General features: G+C 55.0%; 1 protein-coding gene across 1 annotated transcript in view; it reads right to left on the reverse strand.

Annotated features, from left to right (window-relative positions):
• Positions 1 to 578: 578 nt before the first annotated feature.
• Positions 579 to 27,216, reverse strand: part of haus5 (HAUS augmin-like complex, subunit 5) — a 45,985-nt gene continuing 19,347 nt past the window's right edge. The window contains exons 11-20 of the mRNA XM_086004099.1: positions 26,529 to 26,656; positions 24,524 to 24,602; positions 21,143 to 21,300; positions 17,863 to 18,025; positions 16,849 to 16,929; positions 9,112 to 9,257; positions 7,252 to 7,363; positions 6,086 to 6,224; positions 5,348 to 5,480; positions 579 to 1,038 (exon numbers count right to left, since the gene is read on the reverse strand). Coding sequence (XP_085860225.1) covers positions 861 to 1,038; positions 5,348 to 5,480; positions 6,086 to 6,224; positions 7,252 to 7,363; positions 9,112 to 9,257; positions 16,849 to 16,929; positions 17,863 to 18,025; positions 21,143 to 21,300; positions 24,524 to 24,602; positions 26,529 to 26,656 — 1,317 coding nt within the window. The 3' untranslated portion in view covers positions 579 to 860. The remainder of the gene's footprint in view (positions 1,039 to 5,347; positions 5,481 to 6,085; positions 6,225 to 7,251; positions 7,364 to 9,111; positions 9,258 to 16,848; positions 16,930 to 17,862; positions 18,026 to 21,142; positions 21,301 to 24,523; positions 24,603 to 26,528; positions 26,657 to 27,216) is intronic.

A 27,216-nucleotide genomic window follows, 5' to 3' on the forward strand; every position in this document is an offset into this window, starting at 1 on the left:
CCAACAGTGCGGCGCTCCCTCAGTACCGCCCCTCCGACAGTGCGGCACTCCCTCAGTACTGCCCCTCCAACAGTGCGGCGCTCCCTCAGTACTGCCCCATCGACACTGCGGCGCGCCCTCTGTACTGCCCCTTCGACAATGCGGCACTCCCTCAGTACTGCCCCTCCGACAGTGCGGCGCTCCCTCAGTACTGCCCCTCCGACATTGCGGCGCTCTCTCAGTACTGCCCCTCCGACAGTGCGGCGCTCCCTCAGTACTGCCCCCCCGACAGTGCAGCACTCCCTCAGTACTGCCCCTCCGACAGTGCGGCGCTCCCTCAGTACTGCCCCTCCGACAGTGCGGCGCTCCCTCAGTACTGCCCCTCCGACAGTGCGGCGCTCCCTCAGTACTGCCCCTCCGACAATGCGGCGCTCCCTCAGTACCGCCCCTTCGACAGTGCGGTGCTCCCTCAGTACTGCCCCTCTGACAGTGCTGTACTGCCTCAGAGCAACTTTAACACTCAGTACTGCGGGCTGACACTCTGATGTACACGGGGCAGATTGCGAGGGAGCGAATTGATCCAATTAAGTTAATTGTCCTCCAATTAAATGCTTTATTTCCAAACAATATGATACAATTAGTGCTCGTGTTCAAGAATCCTTTAAAAGAAGATTTCTTCACCTGTCCAAGGGGCATCAGAGGCTTTGAAAGTCAGGCAGAGCAGGGGTCTGGGGACAAGCTTCAGGAGAGGGGTAAGGGTGAGGGCGGTCTCTGGCGAATGGGTCTAAATCCGCTCCCGTCCCACCAGTCAGGCTCCAGGAGCCACAGCGTGCTCGGTAACAACAGCACAGCGCAGGGTGAATTGACGCCAGCCGGGCGGATCAGGGGCGAGGCAGGGTACGGCGCCCGGGGTCCTGTGCCTCCATCCTGCGTCTCTCAGTCGTCTGGGCCTGTACCACACCCCGCTGAATCAACTCGTTCCACTTCTGGATCCAGCGCTGGACATTCAGGCCGTGCTGCTTCACCCAGGGCACCAGGAACTGGGCGGGCTGCTCCCACCTGAGAAAACACCACAAACACATCTCGAGTAGAAGGTGGCCTCCGCCGTCTCCCAGACAAAAGGCACAACCTCGCACGAACCAACATCGAAACTCGTTCGCCAATCACACGCCCGTTCTGCATGTTTATTAACGTCTATTTGTGAGGAGGGACTTCAGTGATGTGGAGAGACTGGAGAAGCTGGGGTTGTTCTCCTTAGAGCAGAGAAGGTTAAGGGGAGATTGGCCAGAATGGTCCCAGGGATGAGGGACTTCAGTGATGTGGAGAGACTGGAGAAGCTGGGGTTGTTCTCCTTAGCGCAGAGAAGGTTAAGGGGAGATTGACCAGAATGGTCCCAGGGATGAGGGACTTCAGTGATGTGGAGAGACTGGAGAAGCTGGGGTTGTTCTCCTTAGAGCAGAGAAGGTTAAGGGGAGATTTAATTGAGGTGTTCAAAATCATGAAGGGTTTTGATGGAGTAAATAAGGAGAAACTGTTTCCAGTGACAGGAGGGTCGGGAACCAGAGGACACAGATTGAAGATAATCGGTAAAAGAACCAGAGGGGGAGATGAGGAGAATTGTTTTTACGCAGCGAGTTGTTGTGATCTGGAACGCGCTGCCTGAAAGGGCGGTGGGAGCAGATTCAATAGTAACTTTCAAAAGGGGAATTGGAGAAATACTTGAAGGGGAAAAATTCACAGGGCTGTGGGGAAAGAGCAGGGGGGAGTGGGGCTAATTGGAGAGCTCGTTCAAAGAGCTGGCACAGGCACGATGGGCCGAATGGCCTCCTCCTGTGCGGTATTGTCCTATGATTCTCGTTAACTCCGAGCCAGTTGAAATGATATGGTGCTGGCTAAAGGAGCAGCTCATTCTTCAAACCAAGCACTGGGATTTATTCCGAGATACCTCGGTTAGACCACACTTGGAGCACCGTGCACAGTTCTGGTCTCCATGTACCTTGGTTAGACCACACTTGGAGCACTGTGCACAGTTCAGGTCTCCATATACCTTGGTTAGACCACACTTGGAGCACTGTGCACAGTTCTGGTCTCCATGTACCTTGGTTAGACCGCACTTGGAGCACTGTGCACAGTTCTGGTCTATGTATACCTTGGTTAGACCACACTTGGAGCACCGTGCACAGTTCTGGTCTCCATATACCTTGGTTAGACCACACTTGGAGCACTGTGCACAGTTCTGGTCTCCATGTACCTTGGTTAGACCACACTTGGAGCACCGTGCACAGTTCTGGTCTCCATATACCTTGGTTAGTCCACACTTGGAGCACCGTGCACAGTTCTGGTCTCCATATACCTTGGTTAGACCACACTTGGAGCACCGTGCACAGTTCTGGTCTCCATATACCTTGGTTAGACCACACTTGGAGCACTGTGCACAGTTCTGGTCTCCATATACCTTGGTTAGTCCACACTTGGAGCACTGTGCACAGTTCTGGTCTCCATATACCTTGGTTAGACCACACTTGGAGCACTGTGCACAGTTCTGGTCTCCATATACCTTGGTTAGTCCACACTTGGAGCACTGTGCACAGTTCTGGTCTCCATATACCTTGGTTAGTCCACACTTGGAGCACCGTGCACAGTTCTGGTCTCCATATACCTTGGTTAGACCACACTTGGAGCACCGTGCACAGTTCTGGTCTCCATATACCTTGGTTAGACCACACTTGGAGCACTGTGCACAGTTCTGGTCTCCATATACCTTGGTTAGTCCACACTTGGAGCACTGTGCACAGTTCTGGTCTCCATATACCTTGGTTAGACCACACTTGGAGCACTGTGCACAGTTCTGGTCTCCATATACCTTGGTTAGTCCACACTTGGAGCACTGTGCACAGTTCTGGTCTCCATATACCTCGGTTAGACCACACTTGGAGCACTGTGCACAGTTCTGGTCTCCATGTACCTTGGTTAGACCACACTTGGAGCACTGTGCACAGTTCTGGTCTATGTATACCTTGGTTAGACCACACTTGGAGCACTGTGCACAGTTCTGGTCTCCATATACCTTGGTTAGACCACACTTGGAGCACTGTGCACAGTTCTGGTCTCCGTATATCTTGGTTAGACCACACTTGGAGCACTGTGCACAGTTCTGGTCTCCATATACCCTGGATAGACCACACTTGGAGCACTGTGCACAGTTCTGGTCTCCATATACCTTGGTTAGACCACACTTGGAGCACCGTGCACAGTTCTGGTCTCCATATACCTTGGTTAGACCACACTTGGAGCACTGTGCACAGTTCTGGTCTCCATATACCTTGGTTAGACCACACTTGGAGCACTGTGCACAGTTCTGGTCTCCATATACCTTGGTTAGACCACACTTGGAGCACTGTGCACAGTTCCGGTCTCCATATACCTTGGTTAGGCCACATTTGGAGCACTGTGCACAGTTCCGGTCTCCATATACCTTGGTTAGACCACACTTGGAGCACTGTGCACAGTTCTGGTCTCTATATAATAAAAAGGATATAGAGGCACGAGAGAGGCTGCAAAATAGATTTACAAGGATGAGGGTATACCTATCAGAAAGACTGAACAGGCTGGGGCTCCTTTCTCTTGAAAAGAGAAGGCTGAGGGGTGACCTGATAGAGGTCTTTAAAATTATGAAAGGTTTCGATAGGGTAGACGTAGAGAAGAAAGCAATAGAAGGATATGGTGATGGGGTGAGATGAAGAGGGGTGGGAGGAGGCTGGTGTTGATGGGGTGAGATGAAGAGGGGTGGGAGGAGGCTGGTGTTGATGGGGTGAGATGAAGAGGGGTGGGAGGAGGCTGGTGTTGATGGGGTGAGATGAAGAGGGGTGGGAGGAGGCTGGTGTTGATGGGGTGAGATGAAGAGGGGTGGGAGGAGGCTGGTGTTGATGGGGTGAGATGAAGAGGGGTGGGAGGAGGCTGGTGTTGATGGGGTGAGATGAAGAGGGGTGGGAGGAGGCTGGTGTTGATGGGGTGAGATGAAGAGGGGTGGGAGGGGGCTGGTGTTGATGGGGTGAGATGAAGAGGGGTGGGAGGAGGCTGGTGTTGATGGGGTGAGATGAAGAGGGGTGGGAGGAGGCTGGTGTTGATGGGGTGAGATGAAGAGGGGTGGGAGGAGGCTGGTGTTGATGGGGTGAGATGAAGAGGGGTGGGAGGAGGCTGGTGTTGATGGGGTGAGATGAAGAGGGGTGGGAGGAGGCTGGTGTTGATGGGGTGAGATGAAGAGGGGTGGGAGGAGGCTGGTGTTGATGGGGTGAGATGAAGAGGGGTGGGAGGGGGCTGGTGTTGATGGGGGGAGATGAAGAGGGGTGGGAGGAGGCTGGTGTTGATGGGGTGAGATGAAGAGGGGAGGGAGGAGGCTGGTGTTGATGGGGTGAGATGAAGAGGGGTGGGAGGAGGCTGGTGAGATGAAGAGGGGTGGGAGGAGGCTGGTGAGATGAAGAGGGGTGGGAGGGGGCTGGTGTTGATGGGGTGAGATGAAGAGGGGTGGGAGGAGGCTGGTGTTGATGGGGTGAGATGAAGAGGGGTGGGAGGGGGCTGGTGTTGATGGGGGGAGATGAAGAGGGGTGGGAGGAGGCTGGTGTTGACGGGGTGAGATGAAGAGGGGTGGGAGGAGGCTGGTGTTGACGGGGTGAGATGAAGAGGGGTGGGAGGAGGCTGGTGTTGACGGGGTGAGATGAAGAGGGGTGGGAGGAGACTGGTGTTGACGGGGTGAGATGAAGAGGGGTGGGAGGAGGCCGGTGTTGATGGGGTGAGATGAGGAGGGGTGGGAGGAGGCTGGTGGTGATGGGGTGAGATGAGGAGGGGTGGGAGGAGGCTCGTGGTGATGGGGTGAGATGAAGAGGGGAGGGAGGGGGCTGGTGTTGATGGGGTGAGATGAAGAGGGGAGGGAGGAGGCTGGTGTTGATGGGGTGAGATGAGGAGGGGTGGGAGGAGGCTGGTGGTGATGGGGTGAGATGAAGAGGGGAGGGAGGGGGCTGGTGTTGGGGGGAGATGAAGAGGGGTGGGAGGAGGCTGGTGTTGATGGGGTGAGATGAAGAGGGGTGGGAGGAGGCTGGTGTTGACGGGGTGAGATGAAGAGGGGTGGGAGGAGGCTGGTGTTGATGGGGTGAGATGAAGAGGGGTGGGAGGAGGCTGGTGTTGATGGGGTGAGATGAAGAGGGGTGGGAGGAGGCTGGTGTTGATGGGGTGAGATGAAGAGGAGTGGGAGGAGGCTGGTGTGGAGCATAAACACCGGCACGGACCAGTGGGGCCGAATGGCCTGTTTCTGGGCTGTAAATACTGTGTAATGCCCTCACGGTGCGCTGTTTGCAAACACGACATCACTCACCAGTCCTGGACCTCATTCCGCAGCTCGTCAGTGAACTCAATCGCTTGATTGCATTTATCCAAGAGTTTCTGAATGGCTGGAACAGTGTCCTTGGTGCACTTCTCATTCAGCTTCTGGACACGCTCGATTAGGGCTGGGGAAGAGGAGCAAGGAGAGAGACGCATTACTTTCAATGGGCAGGTTCGCTGTCAGCCGTGGCTCAGTGGATAACACACTCGCACTGTCGGAGGGGCAGTACTGAGGGAGTGCCGCACTGTCGGAGGGGCAGTACTGAGGGAGTGCCGCACTGTCGGAGGGGCAGTACTGAGGGAGCGCCGCACTGTCGGAGGGGCAGTACTGAGGGAGCGCCGCACTGTCGGAGGGGCAGTACTGAGGGAGCGTCGCACTGTCGGAGGGGCAGTACTGAGGGAGCGCCGCACTGTCGGAAGGGCAGTACTGAGGGAGCGCTGCACTGTCGGAGGGTCAGTACTGAGGGAGCGCTGCACTGTCGGAGGGTCAGTACTGAGTGAGCGCCGCACTGTCGGAGGGGCGGTACTGAGGGAGCGCCGCACTGTCAGAGGGGCAGTACTGAGGGAGCGCCGCACTGTCGGAGGGGCGGTACTGAGGGAGCGCCGCACTGTCAGAGGGGCAGTACAGTGACCACACTTCAAAAACAGTACTTCATTGGCTGTGAGGTGCTTTGGGATTGCCCGAGAGATAGTTCCGGTTGCCTGCGTCCGGCGGGGGAACCTCCCTTACCCTGTGCGTCGATGACTGGCGTGATGGCGTGCCGGCTCTGGAGTGCCTGCAGGGCGTCCCGCTGGTGGCACAGCTTCGAGCGCAGAGCGAGCACCTCCATTTTCAGCTCCGCCGCCTGGTCCATCAGTTGCTCGGGAGCCTGGGGAAGGGTCGCAGCAGAATTAAGAACTTAAGAAATAGGAGCAGGAGTCGGCCATTCGGCCCCTCGAGCCTGCTCCGCCATTCAATCAGATCACGGCTGATCTTCAACCTCAACTCCACTTTCCCGCCCGATCCCCATATCCCTCGATTCCCCTCGAGTCCAAAAGTCTCTCGATCTCAGCCTTGAATATACTCAATGACTGAGCCTCCACAGCCCTCTGGGGCAGAGAATTCCAAAGATTCACCGCCCTCTGAGTGAAGAAATTCCTCCTCATCTCAGTCCTCAATGGCCGAGCCCTTATCCTGAGACTGTGACCCCTGGTTCTAGACTCTCCAGCCAGGGGGAAACAGCCTCTCAGCATCTACCCTGTCAATCCCCCTCAGAATCTTACACGTTTCAATGAGATCACCTCTCATTCTTCTAAACTCCAGAGTATCGGCCCATTCTACTCAATCTCTCCTCATAGGACATCCCTCTCACCCCAGGAATCAATCTAGTGAACCTTCGGTGCACCGCCTCCAAGGCAAGTATATCCTTCCTCAGATAAGGAGACCAAAACTGTGCACCGTACTCCAGGTGTGGTCTCACCAAGGCCCTGTACGATTGTAGCAAGACTTCCTCACTCTTATACTCCAACCCCCTTGCAATAAACGCCAACCTGCCATTTGCCTTCCTTATTGCTTGCTGCATGATAACTTACTGTGATTCATGTACAGGTCCCTCTGAACACCAACTTTTCCCAGTCTCTTAACATTTAAAAGATATTCCATTTCCAGCTTTCCTACCAAAGTGAATAACCTCACATTTCCCCACATTATATTCCATCTGCCAGGTCTTTGCCCACTCACTGAACCTATCTATAACCCTTTGCAGCCTCTTTTTGTGTCATCCTCACAGCTTGCTTTCCCACCGAACTTTGTATCGTCAGCAAACTTGGCTCGCTGTCAAACTTTGCCCTGTGAAGCTCCTTGGGACGTTGCACTACGTTAACGGCGCTGGGTAAACACAAGGAGCTGTGGATTACCTTGTAGAGCGGGAAAGAGAGACTGTTCTTGAGGTGGCGGAAGAACTGGGGGTTGGTCATCAAGGTGTCCATTCTGTGTATCGACAGCTTGTGCGCTGGGACCCTCTGCACCCTGGAGAGAACGGCAACACAGTTCAAACATCCAAACCGTCAAATCGCAGCAAGGGAATGAAATAACTCACACAGGGGGCAAACATCTCCTTGTCTACACTGGTCTCCACATGGCCAAACTGGGGGAGAGCTGCGACAAAATACAGGAAGACATTAATAAACTTGCAGGATGGGCGTGGAACAGGCAAATTAATTTCAATACAAGGGTGAGGTGGTACATTTCGGCAGGAAGAATAAGGAGGTCACAGACTGCTTGGAAAATAAGGGTCTGAATGGGGTAGAGGAGCAGAGATACACAAATCACTAAACGTCGCGACGCAGGTTAATGAGGTCTTAAAACAAAGCGCTGGGGTTCATTTCTAGAGGGATAGAATTGAAAAGCAGAGAAGTTATGTTAATTGTGTATAAGCTCTCTCCTTCAGTACTGCCCCTCCGACAGTGCGGCGCTCCCTCAGTACTGCCCCTCCGACAGTGCGGCGCTCCCTCAGTACTGCCCCTCCGACAGTGCGGCGCTCCCTCAGTGCTGACCCTCCGACAGTGCGGCGCTCCCTCAGTACTGCCCCTCCGACAGTGCGGCGCTCCCTCAGTACTGCCCCTCCGACAGTGCGGCGCTCCCTCAGTACTGCCCCTCCGACAGTGCGGCGCTCCCTCAGTACTGCCCCTCCGACAGTGCGGCGCTCCCTCAGTACTGCCCCTCCGACAGTGCGGCGCTCCCTCAGTCCTGCCCCTCCGACAGTGCGGCGCTCCCTCAGTACTGCCCCTCCGACAGTGCGGCGCTCCCTCAGTACTGCCCCTCCGACAGTGCGGCGTTCCCTCAGTCCTGCCCCTCCGACAGTGCGGCGCTCCCTCAGTCCTGCCCCTCCGACAGTGCGGCGCTCCCTCAGTCCTGCCCCTCCGACAGTGCGGCGTTCCCTCAGTCCTGCCCCTCCGACAGTGCGGCGCTCCCTCAGTCCTGCCCCTCCGACAGTGCGGCGCTCCCTCAGTCCTGCCCCTCCGACAGTGCGGCACTCCCTCAGTACTGCCCCCCGACAGTGCGGCGCTCCCTCAGTCCTGCCCCGCCGACAGTGCGGCGCTCCCTCAGTACTGCCCCTCCGACAGTGCGGCGCTCCCTCAGTACTGCCCCTCCGACAGTGCGGCGCTCCCTCAGTACTGCCCCTCCGACAGTGCGGCGCTCCCTCAGTACTGCCCCTCCGACAGTGCGGCGCTCCCTCAGTCCTGCCCCGCCGACAGTGTGGCGCTCCCTCAGTACTGCCCCTCCGACAGTGCGGCGCTCCCTCAGTACTGCCCTTCCGACAGTGCAGCTCTCCCTCAGTACTGTCCCTCCGACAGTGCGGCGCTCCCTCAGTACTGCCCTTCCGACAGTGCGGCGCTCCCTCAGTACTGCCCCTCCGACAGTGCGGCGCTCCCTCAGTACTGCCCCTCCGACAGTGCGGCGCTCCCTCAGTACTGACCCTCCGACAGTGCGACCCTCCCTCAGTACTGGCCCTGGGGAGAATCAGCCTGGATTTTGTGCTCGAGTCTGTGGAGTGGGGGCTCGAACCCACGACCTTCTGACTCGGGAGGTGAGAGAGTGCAACCCACTGAGGCAGTGTGAGATGCAGAAAGAGGGGAACCCGTGAAACGAGGGGCTTTATAGCCAAACGTTGCAGTTGGAAGGTAGAGAATACGGGACTCACCCCACCCCCCAATGCATCCCGCAAAAATGACAGATCTGGAAGTTCAGTAGTCACAGAGCACGGCGACACTCACTCATTCATGACCCTCCGATCCAGACAGCGCAGCGAGATGGCAGCGAAGAGATTTGTCTCGCTGGAGACGGAGTTGTGAAGATCGTCAGTCAGGGAGCGGATGGTCTCCTCGTGCGTCTCAAGCTTCTTCTCCACAAACGAAGCAATCTACAACAACAGGAATAACTCCCATTTACCCAGCCCCATTAACGTCGCAAAACGTCCCGGGGCCCTTCTCAGGAGTGTGATCAATCAAACCAGACCCCGAGCCACATCAGGAGATATTAGGGCAGGCGACCAAAAGCTGGGTCAAAGAGGTTGGTTTTAAGGAGCGTCTTAAAGGAGGAGAGAGAGGCGGAGAGGTTTAGGGAGGGAATTCCAGAGCTCGGGGCCCAGGCGGCTGAAGGCACGGCCGCCAATGGTGGAGCGATGGAAATCGGGGGATGCGCAAGAGGCCAGAATTAGAGGAGCGCAGAGATCTGGGAGGGGTGTAGGGGCTGGAGGAGGTTACAGAGATAGGGAGGGGTGTAGGGGCTGGAGGAGGTTACAGAGATAGGGAGGGTTGTAGGGGCTGGAGGAGGTTACAGAGATAGGGAGGGGTGTAGGGGCTGGAGGAGGTTACAGAGATAGGGAGGGTTGTAGGGGGCTGGAGGAGGTTACAGAGATAGGGAGGGTTGCAGGGGGCTGGAGGAGGTTACAGAGATAGGGAGGGTTGTAGGGGCTGGAGGAGGTTACAGAGATAGGGAGGGTTGTAGGGACTGGAGGAGGTTACAGAGATAGGGAGGGTTGTAGGGGCTGGAAGAGGTTACAGAGATAGGGAGGGTTGTAGGGGCTGGAGGAGGTTACAGAGATAGGGAGGGTTGTAGGGGCTGGAAGAGGTTACAGAGATAGGGAGGGTTGTAGGGGCTGGAGGAGGTTACAGAGATGGGGAGGGTTGTAGGGGCTGGAGGAGGTTACAGAGATAGGGAGGGTTGTAGGGGCTGGAGGAGGTTACAGAGATAGGGAGGGTTGTAGGGACTGGAGGAGGTTACAGAGATAGGGAGGGGTGTAGGGGCTGGAGGAGGTTACAGAGATAGGGAGGGTTGTAGGGACTGGAGGAGGTTACAGAGATAGGGAGGGTTGTAGGGGCTGCAGGAAGTTACAGAGATAGGGAGGGATGTAGGGGCTGGAGGAGGTTACAGAGATAGGGAGGGGTGTAGGGACTGGAGGAAGTTACAGAGATAGGGAGTGTTGTAGGGGCTGGAGGAGGTTACAGAGATAGGGAGGGTTGTAGGGGCTGGAGGAGGTTACAGAGATAGGGAGTGGTGTAGGGGCTGGAGGAGGTTACAGAGATAGGGAGGGTTGTAGGGGTTAGAGATGGGGCGGGCCGAACCCTTGGAGTGAGCGGAAAACAAGGATGAGAATTAGAACATTTTAATCTAAGAGTCGGAAGAGACTGTGGAGAGGAGGGGCTTGGAACCAGGGGTGTAATCAGTCCAACTCCTTTCAACAGCACCATTGTCACTGGTTCTAACCCGTGCTGTACCTGCCCTGGGAGTGTTTGATGGGACAGTGTAGAGGGAGCTTTACTCTGTATCTAACCCGTGCTGTACCTGCCCTGGGAGTGTTTGATAGGACAGTGTAGAGGGAGCTTTACTCTGTATCTAACCCGTGCTGTACCTGCCCTGGGATTGTTTGATGGGACAGTGTAGAGGGAGCTTTACTCTGTATCTAACCCGTGCTGTACCTGCCCTGGGAGTGTTTGATAGGACAGTGTAGAGGGAGCTTTACTCTGTATCTAACCCTGTGCTGTACCTGCCCTGGGAGTGTTTGATGGGACAGTGTAGAGGGAGCTTTACTCTGTATCTAACCCCGTGCTGTACCTGCCCTGGGAGTGTTTGATGGGACAGTGTAGAGGGAGCTTTACTCTGTATCTAACCCCGTGCTGTACCTGCCCTGGGAGTGTTTGATGGGACAGTGTAGAGGGAGCTTTACTCTGTATCTAACCCGTGCTGTACCTGCCCTGGGAGTGTTTGATGGGACAGTGTAGAGGGAGCTTTACTCTGTATCGAACCCGTGCTGTACCTGTCCTGGGAGTGTTTGATGGGACAGTGTAGAGGGAGCTTTACTCTGTATCTAACCCCGTGCTGTGCCCGCCCTGGGAGTGTTTGATGGGACAGTGTAGAGGGAGCTTTACTCTGTATCTAACCCGTGCTGTACCTGCCCTGGGAGTGTTTGATGGGACAGTGTACAGGGAGCTTTACTCTGTATCTAACCCTGTGCTGTACCTGCCCTGGGAGTGTTTGATGGGACAGTGTAGAGGGAGCTTTACTCTGTATCTAACCCTGTGCTGTACCTGCCCTGGGAGTGTTTGATGGGACAGTGTAGAGGGAGCTTTACTCTGTATCTAACCCGTGCTGTACCTGTCCTGGGAGTGTTTGATGGGACAGTGTTGAGGGAGCTTTACTCTGTATCTAACCCCGTGCTGTGCCCGCCCTGGGAGTGTTTGATGGGACAGTGTAGAGGGAGCTTTACTCTGTATCTAACCCGTGCTGTACCTGCCCTGGGAGTGTTTGATGGGACAGTGTAGAGGGAGCTTTACTCTGTATCTAACCCCGTGCTGTGCCCGCCCTGGGAGTGTTTGATGGGACAGTGTAGAGGGAGCTTTACTCTGTATCTAACCCGTGCTGTACCTGCCCTGGGAGTGTTTGATGGGACAGTGTAGAGGGAGCTTTACTCTGTATCTAACCCGTGCTGTACCTGCCCTGGGAGTGTTTGATGGGACAGTGTAGAGGGAGCTTTACTCTGTATCTAACCCCGTGCTGTACCTGCCCTGGGAGTGTTTGATGGGACAGTGTAGAGGGAGCTTTACTCTGTATCTAACCCGTGCTGTACCTGCCCCGGGAGTGTTTGATGGGACAGTGTAGAGGGAGCTTTACTCTGTATCTAACCCGTGCTGTACCTGCCCTGGGAGTGTTTGATGGGACAGTGTAGACAGAGCTTTACTCTGTATCTAACCCGTGCTGTACCTGCCCTGGGAGTGTTTGATGGGACAGTGTAGAGGGAGCTTTACTCTGTATCTAACCCGTGCTGTACCTGCCCTGGGAGTGTTTGATGGGACAGTGTAGACAGAGCTTTACTCTGTATCTAACCCCGTGCTGTACCTGCCCTGGGAGTGTTTGATGGGACATTGTAGAGGGAGCTTTACTCTGTATCTAACCCGTGCTGTACCTGCCCTGGGAGTGTTTGATGGGACAGTGTAGACAGAGCTTTACTCTGTATCTAACCCCGTGCTGTACCTGCCCTGGGAGTGTTTGATGGGACAGTGCAGAGGGAGCTTTACTCTGAATCTAACCCGTGCTGTACCTGCCCTGGGAGTGTTTGATGGGACAGTGTAGAGGGAGCTTTACTCTGTATCTAACCCGTGCTGTACCTGTCCTGGTAGTGTTTGATGGGACAGTGTAGAGGGAGCTTTACTCTGTATCGAACCCGTGCTGTACCTGCCCTGGGAGTGTTTGATGGGACAGTGTAGAGGGAGCTTTACTCTGTATCTAACCCGTGCTGTACCCGCCCTGGGAGTGTTTGATGGGACAGTGTAGAGGGAGCTTTACTCTGTATCTAACCCGTGCTGTGCCTGCCCTGGGAGTGTTTGATGGGGACAGTGTAGAGGGAGCTTTACTCTGTATCTAACCCCGTGCTGTACCTGCCCTGGGAGTGTTTGATGGGGCAGTGTAGAGGGAGCTTTACTCTGTATCTAACCCTGTGCTGTACCTGCCCTGGGAGTGTTTGATGGGACAGTGTAGAGGGAGCTTTACTCTGTATCTAACCCCGTGCTGTACCTGTCCTGGGAGTGTTTGATGGGACAGTGTAGAGGGAGCTTTACTCTGTATCTAACCCGTGCTGTACCTGTCCTGGGAGTGTTTGATGGGACAGTGTAGAGGGAGCTTTACTCTGTATCTAACCCGTGCTGTACCTGCCCTGGGAGTGTTTGATGGGACAGTGTAGAGGGAGCTTTACTCTGTATCTAACCCCGTGCTGTACCTGCCCTGGGAGTGTTTGATGGGGACAGTGTAGAGGGAGCTTTACTCTGTATCTAACCCGTGCTGTACCTGCCCTGGGAGTGTTTGATGGGACAGTGTAGACAGAGCTTTACTCTGTATCTAACCCCGTGCTGTCCCTGCCCTGGGAGTGTTTGATGGGACAGTGTAGAGGGAGCTTTACTCTGTATCTAACCCCATGCTGTACCTGCCCTGGGAGTGTTTGATGGGACCGTGTAGAGGGAGCTTTACTCTGAATCTAACCCGTGCTGTACCTGCCCTGGGAGTGTTTGATGGGACAGTGTAGAGGGAGCTTTACTCTGTATCTAACCCGTGCTGTACCTGTCCTGGTAGTGTTTGATGGGACAGTGTAGAGGGAGCTTTACTCTGTATCTAACCCGTGCTGTACCTGCCCTGTGAGTGTTTGATGGGACAGTGTAGAGGGAGCTTTACTCTGTATCTAACCCATGCTGTACCTGCCCTGGGAGTGATGATGGGACAGTGTAGAGGGAGCTTTACTCTGTATCTAACCCGTGCTGTACCTGCCCTGGGAGTGTTTGATGGGACAGTGAAGAGGGAGATTTACTCTGTATCTAACCCGTGCTGTACCTGCCCAGGGAGTGTTTGATGGGGACAGTGTATAGGGAGCTTTACTCTGTATCTAACACGTGCTGTACCTGCCCTGGGAGTGTTTGATGGGACAGTGTAGAGGGAGCTTTACTCTGTATCTAACCCGTGCTGTACCTGCCCTGGGAGTGTTTGATGGGGACAGTGTAGAGGGAGCTTTACTCTGTATCTAACCCATGCTGTACCTGCCCTGGGAATGTTTGATGGGACAGTGTAGAGGGAGCTTTACTCTGTATCTAACCCGTGCTGTACCTGCCCTGGGAGTGTTTGATGGGACAGTGTAGAGGGAGCTTTACTCTGTATCTGACCCGTGCTGTACCTGCCCTGGGATTTTTTGATTGGACAGTGTAGAGGGAGCTTTACTCTGTATCTAACCCGTGCTGTACCTGCCCTGGGATTGTTTGATTGGACAGTGTAGAGGGAGCTTTACTCTGTATCTAACCCGTGCTGGACCTGCCCTGGGAGTGTTTGATGGGACAGTGTAGAGGGAGCTTTACTCTGTATCTAACCCGTGCTGTACCTGCCCTGCGAGTGTTTGATGGGACAGTGTAGAGGGAGCTTTACTCTGTATCTAACCCATGCTGTACCTGCCCTGGAAGTGTTTGATGGGACAGTGTAGAGGGAGCTTTACTCTGTATCTAACCCATGCTGTACCTGCCCTGGGAGTGTTTGATGGGACAGTGTAGAGGGAGATTTACTCTGTATCTAACCCGTGCTGTACCTGCCCAGGGAGTGTTTGATGGGGACAGTGCAGAGGGAGCTTTACTCTGTATCTAACCCCGTGCTGTCCCTGCCCTGGGAGTGTTTGATGGGACAGTGTAGAGGGAGCTTTACTCTGTATCTAACCCCGTGCTGTACCTGCCCTGGGAGTGTTTGATGGGACAGTGTAGAGGGAGCTTTACTCTGTATCTAACCCGTGCTGTACCTGCCCTGGGAGTGTTTGATGGGACAGTGTAGAGGGAGCTTTACTCTGTATCTAAACCGTGCTGTCCCTGTCCTGGGAGTGTTTGATGGGACAGTGTAGAGGGAGCTTTACTCTCTATCTAACCCCGTGCTGTACCTGCCCTGGGAGTGTTTGATGGGACAGTGTAGAGGGAGCTTTACTCTGTATCTAACCCGTGCTGTACCTGCCCTGGGAGTGTTTGATGGGACAGTGTAGAGGGAGCTTTACTCTGTATCTAACCCGTGCTGTACCTGCCCTGGGAGTGTTTGATGGGACAGTGTAGAGGGAGCTTTACTCTGTATCTAACCCGTGCTGTACCTGCCCTGGGAGTGTTTGATGGGACAGTGTAGAGGGAGCTTTACTCTGTATCTAACCCCGTGCTGTCCCTGCCCTGGGAGTGTTTGATGGGACAGTGTAGAGGGAGCTTTACTCTGTATCTAACCCCGTGCTGTCCCTGCCCTGGGAGTGTTTGATGGGACAGTGTAGAGGGAGCTTTACTCTGTATCTAACCCGTGCTGTACCTGCCCTGGGAGTGTTTGATGGGACAGTGTAGAGGGAGCTTTACTCTGTATCTAACCCGTGCTGTACCTGCCCTGGGAGTGTTTGATGGGACAGTGTAGAGGGAGCTTTACTCTGTATCTAACCCCGTGCTGTACCTGCCCTGGGAGTGTTTGATGGGACAGTGTAGAGGGAGCTTTACTCTCTATCTAACCCCGTGCTGTACCTGCCCTGGGAGTGTTTGATGGGACAGTGTAGAGGGAGCTTTACTCTGTATCTAACCCGTGCTGTACCTGCCCTGGGAGTGTTTGATGGGACAGTGTAGAGGGAGCTATACTCTCTATCTAACCCCGTGCTGTACCTGCCCTGGGAGTGTTTGATGGGACAGTGTAGAGGGAGCTTTACTCTGTATCTAACCCGTGCTGTACCTGCCCTGGGAGTGTTTGATGGGACAGTGCAGAGGGAGCTTTACTCTGTATCTAACCCCGTGCTGTACCTGCCCTGGGAGTGTTTGATGGGACAGTGTAGAGGGAGCTTTACTCTGTATCTAAACCGTGCTGTACCTGTCCTGGGAGTGTTTGATGGGACAGTGTGGAGGGAGCTTTACTCTGTATCTAACCCGTGCTGTACCTGCCCTGGGAGTGTTTGATGGGACAGTGTAGAGGGAGATTTACTCTGTATCTAACCCGTGCTGTACCTGCCCTGGGAGTGTTTGATGGGACAGTGTAGAGGGAGCTTTACTCTGTATCTAACCCCGTGCTGTACCTGCCCTGGGAGTGTTTGATGGGACAGTGTAGAGGGAGCTTTACTCTCTATCTAACCCCGTGCTGTACCTGCCCTGGGAGTGTTTGATGGGACAGTGTAGAGGGAGCTTTACTCTGTATCTAACCCGTGCTGTACCTGCCCTGGGAGTGTTTGATGGGACAGTGTAGAGGGAGCTTTACTCTGTATCTAACCCGTGCTGTACCTGCCCTGGGAGTGTTTGATGGGGCAGTGTAGAGGGAGCTTTACTCTGTATCTGACCCGTGCTGTACCTGCCCTGGGAGTGTTTGATGGGACAGTGTAGAGGGAGCTTTACTCTGTATCTAACCCGTGCTGTACCTGCCCTGGGAGTGTTTGATGGGACAGTGTAGAGGGAGCTTTACTCTGTATCTAACCCATGCTGTACCTGCCCTGGGAGTGTTTGATGGGACAGTGTAGAGGGAGCTTTACTCTGTATCTAACCCCTGCTGTACCTGCCCTGGGAGTGTTTGATTGGACAGTGTAGAGGGAGCTTTACTCTGTATCTAACCCGTGCTGTACCTGCCCCGGGAGTGTTTGATGGGACAGTGTAGAGGGAGCTTTACTCTGTATCTAACCCGTGCTGTACCTGCCCTGGGAGTGTTTGATGGGACAGTGTAGAGGGAGCTTTACTCTGTATCTAACCCGTGCTGTACCTGCCCTGGGAGTGTTTGATGGGACAGTGTAGAGGGAGCTTTACTCTGTATCTAACCCGTGCTGTACCTGCCCTGGGAGTGTTTGATGGGACAGTGTAGAGGGAGCTTTACTCTGTATCTAACCCGTGCTGTACCTGCCCTGGGATTGTTTGATTGGACAGTGTAGAGGGAGCTTTACTCTGTATCTAACCCGTGCTGTACCTGCCCTGGGATTGTTTGATTGGACAGTGTAGACCTACCTCAGTCTGCGTCTTCAACAAGTGACTCTTGGCCGATGAATTCCCTTTCACCAGAACTCGGATGAGATCCTGCTTACTGTCCTGTAGAGAGGCAGAACTTTAAGAACGGAATAAGCAGAACAATTGGAATGTCAGAGAGCTGAGGCACGCATTGTAGGCTCTGGTGAAACAGTCCAGGACACGCTCGGTGCAGGCGGGGGAATTTGATGTCTGTACAGCCGTGGCTCAGTGGGTTCAGCGCTCGCTCTCTCTCGCTCGCCTTCGAGTCAGAAGGTCGTGGGTTCGAGCCCCATAATCCAGGCCGACACTCCCAGTGCCAGCGCCGCACTGTCGGAGGGGCAGTACTGAGGGAGCGCCGCACTGTCGGAGGGGCAGTACTGAGGGAGCGCTGCACTGTCGGAGGGGCAGTACTGAGGGAGCGCCGCACTGTCGGAGGGGCAGTACTGAGGGAGCGCCGCACTGTCGGAGGGGCAGTACTGAGGGAGCGCCGCACTGTCGGAGGGGCAGTACTGAGGGAGCGCCGCATTGTCGGAGGGGCAGTACTGAGGGAGCGCCGCACTGTCGGAGGGGCAGTACTGAGGGAGCGCCGCACTGTCGGAAGGGCAGTACTGAGGGAGCGCCGCACTGTCGGAGGGGCAGTACTGAGGGAGCGCCGCACTGTGGGAGGGGCAGTACTGAGGGAGCGCCGCACTGTCGGAGGGGCAGTACTGAGAGAGCGCCGCACTGTCGGAAGGGCAGTACTGAGGGAGCGCCGCACTGTCGGAAGGGCAGCTCTATCAAAACCCCTCATAATTTTGGATATCTACTATTTTACCCACATAGCGCACGGGATTTGAGCAATATGGACATATTGAGTTCAGCTTCTGCTGGCTGCGAGGCTGTCTGCTGTCAGAGGTCAGGGGTTCGTCGGGAGGGACAGCCTGCAAAAGGCCTCACACCCCAGGAATCCTGAGAGATCGCGGGAGAATTTCCTCAGCCTCCGGGCGTGGGGAAGACACTGAACGGCCGACTTACCACCAGCGTCTGGAAGTCCAGGATGCGGCCGTGCTTCTGCTGCAGTGATTGGATCTCGCAGTTCCTGGCGTAGATGGAGTTTGCCAAGAGGCGGCCCTGCTCCACCAGCTCCTGGTGGTACCTCCTCCTCTCCGCCACATTCAGCTCCAGTTGAAAGGCCTCCCTGTGGCAACCACAAGCACGTCGCGACAGTTAGACCCTGCTGCAGATGGTACAAACAACGTCAACTCAACTTTAGGCCTCTCGTCAAGGTCTCGCGTAGGCAGACCGCGCTGCCTGAGCCACTTCACACTTTCCATTAACGGCTCTCCGAACTTACAGGCGCATTTAGTCACCACTGCTCCACTTACAGCACACTGGGACTCACCGATTCTCCCGCAAGTACTGCAAAAGGAGCCTTGGCGCTGCTCCGGGAGATTGGGGTGGGGGGACGGGGGTCCCGTCTCCTTAGTGTCAGCACCCTCGGTGAGCCTCCGACCCCGTAACTTCGCCGTCACCAAGGCCGCCTACTGCCAGCTCCGTAACGTCGCCCGCCTCAGCTCACCTGCTGCTGAAACCTTCGTCCGTACCTTCGTTGCCTCCAGTCTCGACTATTCCAACACTCTCCATTTTAAAATTCTCGTGCTTGCTTTCAAATCCCTCCATGGCCCCCTCTCCCTATCTCTGTAACCTCCTCCAGCCCCCTATACCCCTCCCTATCTCTGTAACCTCCTCCAGCCCCTACACCCCTCCCTATCTCTGTAACCTCCTCCAGCCCCCTACAACCCTCCCTATCTCTGTAACCTCCTCCAGCCCCCTACAACCCTCCCTATCTCTGTAACCTCCTCCAGCCCCCTAAACCCCTCCCTATCTCTGTAACCTCCTCCAGCCCCCTAAACCCCTCCCTATCTCTGTAACCTCCTCCAGCCCCCTACAACCCTCCCTATCTCTGTAACCTCCTCCAGCCCCTACAACCCTCCCTATCTCTGTAACCTCCTCCAGCCCTACAACCCTCCCTATCAGCCCTACAACCCTCCCTATCACTGTAACCTCCTCCAGCCCCCTAAACCCCTCCCTATCTCTGTAACCTCCTCCAGCCCTACACCCCTCCCTATCTCTGTAACCTCCTCCAGCCCCTACAACACTCCCTATCTCTGTAACCTCCTCCAGCCCCTGCAACCCTCCCTATCTCTGTAACCTCCTCCAGCCCCTACACCCCTCCCTATCTCTGTAACCTCCTCCAGCCTCTACAACCCTCCCTATCTCTGTAACCTCCTCCAGCCCCTGCAACCCTCCCTATCTCTGTAACCTCCTCCAGCCCTACACCCCTCCCTATCTCTGTAACCTCCTCCAGCCCCTACAACCCTCCCTATCTCTCTGTAACCTCCTCCAGCCCCTACAACCCTCCCTATCTCTGTAACCTCCTCCAGCCCCTGCACCCCTCCCTATCTCTGTAACCTCCTCCAGCCCTACACCCCTCCCTATCTCTGTAACCTCCTCCAGCCCCTACAACCCTCCCTATCTCTGTAACCTCCTCCAGCCCCTACACCCCTCCCTATCTCTGTAACCTCCTCCAGCCCTACACCCCTCCCTATCTCTGTAACCTCCTCCAGCCCCTACAACCCTCCCTATCTCTGTAACCTCCTCCAGCCCCCTACAACCCTCCCTATCTCTGTAACCTCCTCCAGCCCCTACACCCCTCCCTATCTCTGTAACCTCCTTCAGCCCCTACAACCCTCCCTATCTCTGTAACCTCCTCCAGCCCCTACACCCCTCCCTATCTCTGTAACCTCCTCCAGCCCCTACACCCCTCCCTATCTCTGTAACCTCCTCCAGCCCTACACCCCTCCCTATCTCTGTAACCTCCTCCAGCCCCTACAACCCTCCCTATCTCTGTAACCTCCTCCAGCCCCTACAACCCTCCCTATCTCTGTAACCTCCTCCAGCCCCTACACCCCTCCCTATCTCTGTAACCTCCTCCAGCCCTACACCCCTCCCTATCTCTGTAACCTCCTCCAGCCCCTACACCCCTCCCTATCTCTGTAACCTCCTCCAGCCCCTACACCCCTCCCTATCTCTGTAACCTCCTCCAGCCCTACACCCCTCCCTATCTCTGTAACCTCCTCCAGCCCCTACAACCCTCCCTATCTCTGTAACCTCCTCCAGCCCCTACACCCCTCCCTATCTCTGTAACCTCCTCCAGCCCTACACCCCTCCCTATCTCTGTAACCTCCTCCAGCCCCTACACCCCTCCCTATCTCTGTAACCTCCTCCAGCCCCTACACCCCTCCCTATCTCTGTAACCTCCTTCAGCCCCTACAACCCTCCTGATCTCTGTAACCTCCCCCAGCCCCTACACCCCTCCCTATCTCTGTAACCTCCTCCAGCCCCTACAACCCTCCCTATCTCTGTAACCTCCTCCAGCCCCTACAACCCTCCCTATCTCTGTAACCTCCTCCAGCCCCCTACAACCCTCCCTATCTCTGTAACCTCCTCCAGCCCCTACACCCCTCCCTATCTCTGTAACCTCCTCCAGCCCCCTATACCCCTCCCTATCTCTGTAACCTCCTCCAGCCCCCTATACCCCTCCCTATCTCTGTAACCTCCTCCAGCCCCCTATACCCCTCCCTATCTCTGTAACCTCCTCCAGCCCCTACAACCCTCCTGATCTCTGTAACCTCCTCCAGCCCTTTACAACCCTCCCTATCTCTGTAACCTCCTCCAGCCCCTACAACCCTCCCTATCTCTGTAACCTCCTCCAGCCCCTACAACCCTCCCTATCTCTGTAACCTCCTCCAGCACCTACAACCCTCCCTATCTCTGTAACCTCCTCCAGCCCCTACACCCCTCCCTATCTCTGTAACCTCCTCCAGCCCCTACACCCCTCCCTATCTCTGTAACCTCCTCCAGCCCCTACAACCCTCCCTATCTCTGTAACCTCCTCCAGCCCCTACAACCCTCCCTATCTCTGTAACCTCCTCCAGCCACATAACCCTCCCAGATCTCTGCGCTCCTCCAATTCTGGCCTCTTGCGCATCCCCCGATTTCCATCGCTCCCCCATTGGCGGCCGTGCCTTCAGCTGCCTGGGCCCCGAGCTCTGGAATTCCCTCCCTAAACCTCTCCCTCCTCCTTTAAGACGCTCCTTAAAACCGACCGTCACCTGTCCTAATATCTCCTGACGTGGCTCGGTGTCGAGTTTGTCTGATTGCTGCTCCTGTGAAGCGCCTCGGGACGTTTCACTAGGTTAAAGGCGCGGTGTAAATGGGGGCTGCTGTTGGAAAGGGACGAGGATAGTCTGACCTGGTGGTGGACAGCAGCTCACGGCTGTGTCCGTACCGCTCCTCCAGCAGCAGATTAAACTCCCGCGTCAGCGACACCAGCCTGGAACTCATCTCCTTCTCCCGTCGGACTGCCCCGATCTTCTCCACCGCGCGCACCTCGCAGTCTCGCCACCCCTCCTGCGGAGACAAACACCGAGTCTCCTTAACTCCTTCCCCTCGGGGCAAGGTGTGCAACACAGGAGAGTTCGACCGCGACACTTCACCCAAACCCCCAAAACACACCTGCGCTTACTAGATAGGTTCCCGGGATGGGGGGATTGTCCCATGAGGAGAGAGTGAGTAGACCAGGCCTATATTCCCTAGAGTTTAGAAGAACGAGAGGTGATCTCATTGAAATTCTGAGGGGGATTGACAGGGTAGATGCTGAGAGGCTGTTTCCCCCTGGCTGGAGAGTCTAGAACCGGGGGTCACAGTCTCAGGATGAGGGCTCGGCCATTGAGGACTGAGATGAGGAGGAACTTCTTCACTCAGAGGGCTGTGAATCTTTGAGCCTCCACAGCCCTCTGGGGTAGAGAATTCCAGTCGTTGAGTGTATTCAAGGCTGAGATCGAGAGATTTCTGAACTCTCGAGGAATCAAGGGATATGGGGATTGGGCGGGAAAGTGGAGTTGAGGTTGAAGATCAGATCTTACTGAATGGCCGAGCAGGCTCGAGGGGCCGAATGGCCGACTCCTGCTCCTATTTCATACTTGCTGACGTACTGCCTGGTCAGGTTGAAACACTTCGTACGACAATTAGTGCAGTCACCACGCAGGCACACACTGCGGAAACCGGTCTGCACCAGCAACGCCCTGTTGGGCATCCTGGTGCGCGGCACGTTGGAGACCTTGGGGGGGTTAAGGGTTAATATTCGAAATCCTTGGAGCAACAGCCCGTACAAAATAAACAGGGTGGCTTTGAAGTGTCCTGCGAGTAAAACTTGGCTTGTCTTCTGCTTTCAGTGCCCGAGGGTTATGTATGAGGTACAGAGGAGATTTACGAGGATGTTGCCTGGGCTGGGGAATGTTAGCGATGAGGAAAGATTGGAGAGGTTGGGTTTGTTTTCTTTGGAACAGAGGAGGCTGAGGGGAGATTTAATTGAGGTGTATACAATGATGAGGGGCTTAGATAGAGTGGACAGGAAGGACCGTTTCCCTTAGCAGAGGGGTCAATAACCAGGGGCCAGAGATTGAAAGTCATTGGTCGAAGGTTTAGAGGGGAGTTGAGGAGAACTTTCTTCACCCAGAGGGTGGTGGGGGTCTGGAACTCACTGCCTGAAAGGGTGGTCGAGGCAGAGACCCTCATCACATTTAAAAAGTTCTTGGATATGCCCTTGAAGTGCCGTAACCTACACGGCTACGGACCGAGAGCTGGAAAGTGGGATTAGACTGGATCGCTCTTTGTCGGCCGGCGCGGACACGACGGGCCCAATGGCCTCATTCTGTGCCGTAAATTTCTATGACTCTATGAGAAATGCTTGTGCAAGGGCATTCGTGATAGTAATGACGTCAGCCGCGAGTGATTAAGGTGTAACTTTGGTGGCTATTGTCATAAACATAGGAAGAGGGATCCATTAATTAAAGTATAGAAAGATAACAGTTAATAAAACCTGTTTCTCAAAGTGTTTACAGGAAACCCTTTTTTATCCGGCGCCGACGTGGTGCCGGTTTATCAAAAAGTCCGGATTACAGAGAGGTATAGTTAAAAGGTACGAGAGCTCCGTACACAGCAACAAATCCAGGCTTCCCTGTTGCTTAGCAACAGGTGCAGGAACCCCGGCCACAGACCAAGGGTCCCTGTTGCTTAGCAACAAGTGCAGGAACCCCAGTTACACGGCCACAGATCCAGGAACTGCCACTAATATGAAGTAAAACTTACCTGAACCTACTCCTGAATTTTGCCGGTTAAGAGAGTTTCCCGTACATGAATAGACTGTCTTCAAAGGATTTTGAACAGATAAGTCATGAGGTCTTATCTGTGGGCAAAATACGGTGCAACAAGGAGCATGGTTTTCAACAGTTCAGTGAGCACGAGAGGTACAGAAACCAGAAGCATAGAAAAATAGGAGCAGGATTCGGCCCCTCGAGCCTGCTCCGCCATTCAATATGATCATGGCTGATCATCCAAATTCAGTACCCTGCCCCTGCTTTCTCCCCATATCCCTTGATCCCTTTAGCCTTAATCCATATCCCTGTCACTTGAATTCTCCGCTCCACTCTGACCACTCTGTCCTCGGCCTCTCGCACTGTTCCAATGAAGCTCAACGTAAGCTCGAGGAACAGCACCTCATCTTTCGATTCGGCACTTTACAGCCTGCCGGACTCAACATTGAGTTCAGCAATTTCAGACTACAAGCCCTGCCACCATTTTTCAGGCAGTTTATAATTCTGCCATCCCCATTTGCAACATTTAGGCCTAGAAATTGGGTTGGGGCGCCAAAGTGGCGCAAAAGTCGGCAGAGCGCAGGGTTTAGCGCAGCGATCGGAGTGATACCGATCGCCAGAAATTCAGTTTCAGTGCCCCCTCGAGGGAGACGGGGCGAGGCTCGAGGCGCTCCGCGTCCCTCTTAGGGCGCTGAAACTGATTATCGCAGCGCAACGTGCCTCAGCGCCACACGCTGCGGTACTGCAGGCCTTTCTCCCACTGTTAAGGGGGAGGTGCCTGCAACAGCGCCATCCCCGCTCGCGAGTGCCGGCAAATGAGCCCGGCACCAAGGAGAAGTGCCGGGCTCTCGGGAAAAAGCCGGGAATGCCGCGGGGGTTTAGGAGGCCGGGGACGGAGGTGCTGGCGGCGGCCGCCCCGCACCTCCACCTTAACTTGCGCCGCTGCCAGCACAGTAAGGCCCCGTGAACCGGGCGCGGGTAGCGAGCGGCGCAACTGCGGCGTTCGCTACCAAATATCGTGAACGGGGCACGAATGGGGCGCTGCGCACACCGATGGCGTCATCAGTGGCAGCGCAGCGCAACAGGCCAACGCCACCATTAGCGCCCCTACTGAATATCGCCGGAGACGCAGCCAGTGGCGCGACAGCCACTGACTGCCTCTTTATGCGCCAACAGGTGGCGCTACTCACCCAATTTCTCCCCCTTAATCTCTCCTGCCTCCGACCCCAGCACAGACTATTCCTTCAATTCCTTCCTCCTCCCCCTTGCTCCGCCTCTGCACCTGCTTAAAACCTGTTCCATCTCGAGCCTATTCCAGTTCTGATGAAGGGTCGCAGACCTGAAACGTTAACTCTGTTTCTCGCTCCACGGATGCTGCCTGGCCTGCTGAGTGCATCCAGCATTTCCTGCTGTTTTTACAGATTTCCAGCATCCGCACTATTTCGCTATTGCAGAAATAAAACCTCTTGCATAACTACCTCGAGCAAAGACTTGACCGAGCGGAGGACAGCCGGAGGCTCAGACACGTCCTGCAGGTGGGAACTGGTGTAGGAGAATCTGCAAAAACAAAGCGTGTCATTGTCCTCGTCACCATGGCGAGATCGTTAGAATTCAATCGACACAGCCCCACAATCTGCTGCCCCTTCCACCCATTAACCGTCCTCAAAGTCATTTGTCCAATCAATTGCTTCAAGTACAGCACGGGGTTAGATACAGAGTAAAGCTCCCTCTACACTGTCCCATCAGACACTCCCAGGGCAGGTACAGCACGGGGTTAGATACAGAGTACAGCTCTCTCTACACTGTCCCATCAAACACTCCCAGGGCAGGTACAGCACGGGTTAGATACAGAGTAAAGCTCCCTCTACACTGTCCCATCAAACACTCCCAGGGCAGGTACAGCACGGGTTAGATACAGAGTAAAGCTCCCTCTACACTGTCCCATCAAACACTCCCAGGGCAGGTACAGCACGGGTTAGATACAGAGTAAAGCTCCCTCTACACTGTCCCATCAAACACTCCCAGGGCAGGTACAGCACGGGTTAGATACAGAGTAAAGCTCCCTCTACACTGTCCCATCAAACACTCCCAGGGCAGGTACAGCACGGGGTTAGATACAGAGTAAAGCTCCCTCTACACTGTCCCATCAAACACTCCCAGGGCAGGTACAGCACGGGTTAGATACAGAGTAAAGCTCACTCTACACTGTCCCATCAGACACTCCCAGGGCAGGTACAGCACGGGGTTAGATACAGAGTACAGCTCTCTCTACACTGTCCCATCAAACACTCCCAGGGCAGGTACAGCACGGGTTAGATACAGAGTAAAGCTCCCTCTACACTGTCCCATCAAACACTCCCAGGGCAGGTACAGCACGGGTTAGATACAGAGTAAAGCTCCCTCTACACTGTCCCATCAAACACTCCCAGGGCAGGTACAGCACGGGTTAGATACAGAGTAAAGCTCCCTCTACACTGTCCCATCAAACACTCCCAGGGCAGGTACAGCACGGGGTTAGATACAGAGTAAAGCTCCCTCTACACTGTCCCATCAAACACTCCCAGGGCAGGTACAGCACGGGTTAGATACAGAGTAAAGCTCCCTCTACACTGTCCCATCAAACACTCCCAGGGCAGGTACAGCACGGGGTTAGATACAGAGTAAAGCTCCCTCTACACTGTCCCATCAAACACTCCCAGGGCAGGTACAGCACGGGTTAGATACAGAGTAAAGGTCCCTCTACACTGTCCCATCAAACACACCCAGGGCAGGTAGAGCATGGGTTAGATACAGAGTAAAGCTCCCTCTACACTGTCCCATCAAACACTCCCAGGGCAGGTACAGCACGGGTTAGATACAGAGTAAAGCTCCCTCTACACTGTCCCATCAAACACTCCCAGGGCAGGTGCAGCATGGGGTTAGATACAGACTAAAGCTCCCTCTACACTGTCCCATCAAACACTCCCAGGGCAGGTACAGCATGGGTTAGATACAGAGTAAAGCTCCCTCTACACTGTCCCATCAAACACTCCCAGGGCAGGTACAGCACGGGGTTAGATACAGAGTAAAGCTCCCACTACACTGTCCCATCAAACACTCCCAGGGCAGGTACAGCACGGGTTAGATACAGAGTAAAGCTACCTCTACACTGTCCCATCAAACACTCCCAGGGCAGGTACAGCACGGGTTAGATACAGAGTAAAGCTCCCTCTACACTGTCCCATCAAACACTCTCAGGGCAGGTACAGCACGGGGTTAGATACAGAGTAAAGCTCCCTCTACACTGTCCCATCAAACACTCCCAGGGCAGGTACAGCACGGGGTTAGATACAGAGTAAAGCTCCCTCTACACTGTCCCATCAAACACTCCCAGGGCAGGTACAGCACGGGTTAGGTACAGAGTAAAGCTCCCTCGACACTCTCCCATCAAATACCAAGTGGAAGCGAGTGGAGGACCCCGGGACTGGGGTGATGCCGGTTTACCTCAGCGCCTCCATGTCCTTCACCACGTCCACCTTTGATGAGAGTTCCACAAGCTCCTCTTCGTTCTCTGTCGCCAGACTCTCCAGTGCTGCGAGAATGTGGTTCGGCGGGTGAGTCGCATTAGCCCCCTGCAAGGCAGTAAAACAGAGGCTGCACATTCCAAAAATCTGTTGACAAAGCCCCGTCAACAGTGGAACCCCAGTGAGAGTCAGTGTGTGTGGAACCCAATCCCCAGTGAGAGTCAGTGTGTGTGGAACCCATACCCCAGTGAGAGTCAGTGTGTGTGGAACCCGTACCCCAGTGAGAGTCAGTGTGTGTGGAACCCGTACCCCAGTGAGAGTCAGTGTGTGTGGAACCTGTACCCCAGTGAGAGTCAGTGTGTGTGGGACCCATACCCCAGTGAGAGTCAGTGTGTGTGGAACCCAATCCCCAGTGAGAGTCAGTGTGTGTGGAACCCGTACCCCAGTGAGAGTCAGTGTGTGTGGAACCCGTACCCCAGTGAGAGTCAGTGTGTGTGGAACCCGTACCCCAGTGAGAGTCAGTGTGTGTGGAACCCGTACCCCAGTGAGAGTCAGTGTGTGTGGAACCCGTACCCCAGTGAGAGTCAGTGTGTGTGGAACCCGTACCCCAGTGAGAGTCAGTGTGTGTGGAACCCGTACCCCAGTGAGAGTCAGTGTGTGTGGAACCC

Source organism: Somniosus microcephalus, chromosome 12, assembly GCF_052327205.1.
Source record: "Somniosus microcephalus isolate GS21.2 chromosome 12, FLI_Smic_1.0, whole genome shotgun sequence".
Taxonomy (NCBI): Eukaryota; Metazoa; Chordata; class Chondrichthyes; order Squaliformes; family Somniosidae; genus Somniosus; species Somniosus microcephalus.